This window comes from Raphanus sativus, unplaced genomic scaffold, assembly GCF_000801105.2.
Source record: "Raphanus sativus cultivar WK10039 unplaced genomic scaffold, ASM80110v3 Scaffold2239, whole genome shotgun sequence".
Lineage (NCBI taxonomy): Eukaryota > Viridiplantae > Streptophyta > Magnoliopsida > Brassicales > Brassicaceae > Raphanus > Raphanus sativus.
Genome location: NW_026617548.1, coordinates 13,636 through 16,643, shown reverse-complemented (window position 1 = coordinate 16,643; position 3,008 = coordinate 13,636). Strand labels below are relative to the sequence as shown.

At 37.5% G+C, this 3,008-nt stretch overlaps 1 protein-coding gene across 1 annotated transcript; it reads right to left on the bottom strand.

Annotated features, from left to right (window-relative positions):
* Positions 1-930: 930 nt before the first annotated feature.
* On the bottom strand, positions 931-2,552 carry LOC108821367 (peroxidase 1). Its single transcript, XM_018594406.2, is given in 6 exon segments — positions 931-1,191; positions 1,194-1,295; positions 1,298-1,336; positions 1,675-1,834; positions 1,917-2,108; positions 2,234-2,552. Coding segments are annotated over 6 exon segments (1,017 nt in total). The 5' UTR covers positions 2,498-2,552; the 3' UTR covers position 931.
* Between the last annotated feature and the right edge of the window lie 456 nt (positions 2,553-3,008).

Here is a 3,008-nt window from a genome sequence, read left to right as displayed (position 1 = left end):
TGGCACTTCTTCGTGGTCATGTTTCTCATTCGACCAAAAGATCCCCCCCCCCCCCCCCTGTTTGGCCAGGAGAAAGCTTGCTTGAGTGTGACATTTATCTCTTTTTTTATCACCTTGTATTTAATGTGTTGAAGTTTTGTTCAAGCTTTTGTTCTATCAGCAACAGTTAATATTAACGTGTTTCCTTGGTTGGAATCAAATTCATACTAGCAACTTCTGCTATCTTCTAATTGTATGTTTGGTTCCATCTAACTACAACACAAAAACAAGTTTAGAAGCAGTATGTTGCAGGCGTAACAACGAGACAATTAACGCCAAAATATTTTACTGAGACTACCTAATGGGTGTTTTTATCAAGCAGTCTCTCATAAGACATAGAAGCTTTGATCCTCTCAACAGTGCAAGCTGTCAAATTGTTAACAGATGCAATAGAGCCAAGAGACAGCTTAGCCGTGGGAACCAAGTCAACCAGAATCTGAAAACCAACATTTTCCCTCCATTTAAATTGGTCAAGGCGTCATGATAAAATCCATTTTAAACAAAGGATTTTCTTAGTATTATATCTTCATTTCTTCAACCATATAATAAAAGGTTGAGACCAAGTTTGTGTGGTTTTTGACATTGTTTGAAATACACGTTTGGCTCTGTTTTGATTCAGTTTCTAAAAAAATATATTGTAGTTATCCACTTTTGGATAGCTGGTTTTTTATTACTTATTAATATGAAACTCAAAGAGAAGCAAACTTTAACGACAAACAAACATTTTCATTCAATTCAAACAATACTCAGCAGATAACATTCGAGAAAGGAAGAAATACATTATTACACATTTTTGAAATTCAAACACAAAGAACTTCCGTGGGAAAAGGACATGAATAAAAGAAACATAATAAGCAGAAACGTTTTTAGAACTTCAATCTTCAGTCCAAAGTTAGTTAACAAAAGCGCATCTCCTCCTGACCTCACCTTGCTTCCCGGTAAGGATCTCGACGAAACCAAGTTTGACCATTGATTCAGAGAAATCTCTGTTGAAGGAAGCCCCACCAGTCAAGACCTGCGCCTGAATGTAGAGGTTGGTGTCAAGGTCATCGAGAAGTGTTGCATCAGATGTGAACAAACCCTTCTTCTGAGCCACAATGTTGAAGTAGTGAGAGTCAAATTTCTTGGCACTGCCTGGGTCCATATCACAGGGGTCTTGACATCAGTTGGCTTGCACCTTTTCTTCAATGCCCTAACGTAGCTAGGGTTCATCGCTGGGTCAAAGTCGCCTCTGCCCGTGAAGTTATGGATACGGTGTTGATGAGACCGCAAGAAGATACACCAATGGTGTGAGCTCCTGTTCAATAAATCATGATAATCAGCTTGATATTTAAATTAAATTCTAAGAGGGAAAATCTCCAAAAACATTTTTAAAGTTTATTTTAAAGTAGCACTGAATAATAATAATAATTCTCAAAATAGCATTTTATGCTAACTCTTAAATTCTGATCCTATCTCTACTTCATAAATACTAAGCTCTGATCATTAAACCTAAACCCGGTAGTAAAATAAAAAAAAAATATTTTTTTTTAACTGGTGTTGTGTAATATATTTTGTTCCTTGTGTAATATTTTTAGAACAAAAGATGTTCTAATACTATTTTAGGGTGTTTTTAAAGATGTTTTGAATAAATACCTGAGAGGACGACTAGGTCTTTAGTGTTAAGACCCTTGTCAAGGAAGTTCTTCTTCAGTGTCTTTACGTCCGAGAATGGAGATGGTAAATTAACCTCGGAGCTCTTCGAGATGCGTCCGTCTCTCCTCCCCAATGGAACAGGCCACCATGGTCCTCCGATCTAAAAAGAGAAAGAGAAACCAATCAATGAGCTAATGTTGTTGGTTTTGGAATGATAAAATCATTCGAATGCAAAATGTTACCACTGAAACAGCGTCTCTAGCGACCAAGGCAATAATATCAGCGCAAGAGACAAGACCACGACAACCCCAAGTCCTCTCGAGAGCTGACTTGGCAGCATCGATCACTTCGTAGCCTCTCACTGACAAGTTAGGGAAAGCATCTCTTTCTGCATCTTTGAGTGGAGATTTCAGAAGAATGGAACCATCACATCCCTAATGTACATGAATTATATGAATTACGAAGGAGGAAACATTACTATATAAAGGACATGAGCATCTCCACTCATGAGTCCTCATGCATTACTAAAATATATATTCAAGCAAAAATATTAACTTACTCTGACAAAGCAGTCGTGAAAATGCATCCTTAGAAGCGCAGCGGCAAGAGTTGGCCTGCGAGAGACGTATTGAAATGTGACACGACGGACAATGGTTTCCAATTGTGGACACTTGGAGCGGTAGTAGTCAAGGTCAAGATCACCCGTGGCCCGTGGGTTCCTGTGTCCATTTTGTTTCTTAAGTGGGTTCCCATATGGATGTGCAACGGAAACTCCAACGACGCCAAGAAGAACCACAAGGACAAGTAAGTTCTTGAGCGCCATTGTTGTTTCTCTTCTTTGTTTGAGTATTAAGCCAAGTTTAGGGATGAAGATAAAATGAGAAAGTCTCAGGCCTTTTATAGATCACTGGAGGGGTTTTTTTGACACGTTCCGTTGCTAAATGTCAACACAGGAATTAGATAATACCCATTTGCAAATATTAATCTGTTTCTTGATAGAGTTTGAAGAACATTGCAGGCCTCCACGATCATCCTGATTTGATTCTTGTGTCATGCTTGAATATTCAACTTTCAAGAATATGTTAAACTGAAAATTTTGAAATGATCATTGACTTTGTTGCCGTCTCTTTTGCTATATGGAAAGTCTATGGACTTTTTAGAAAGCAAACTCTTTTTCATTCCAAGTAAAATAGTATATACTCAAACCAATGCTCTGTTGTTAACCTCAAAATAATTATTATAGTAAATGCAATTTGTAAGAAAATAAATATAATAATAATTAGTTTGTCATGTGTGTTACACACGTTCTGGTTCGTCGCTTGCATAATCTTTAT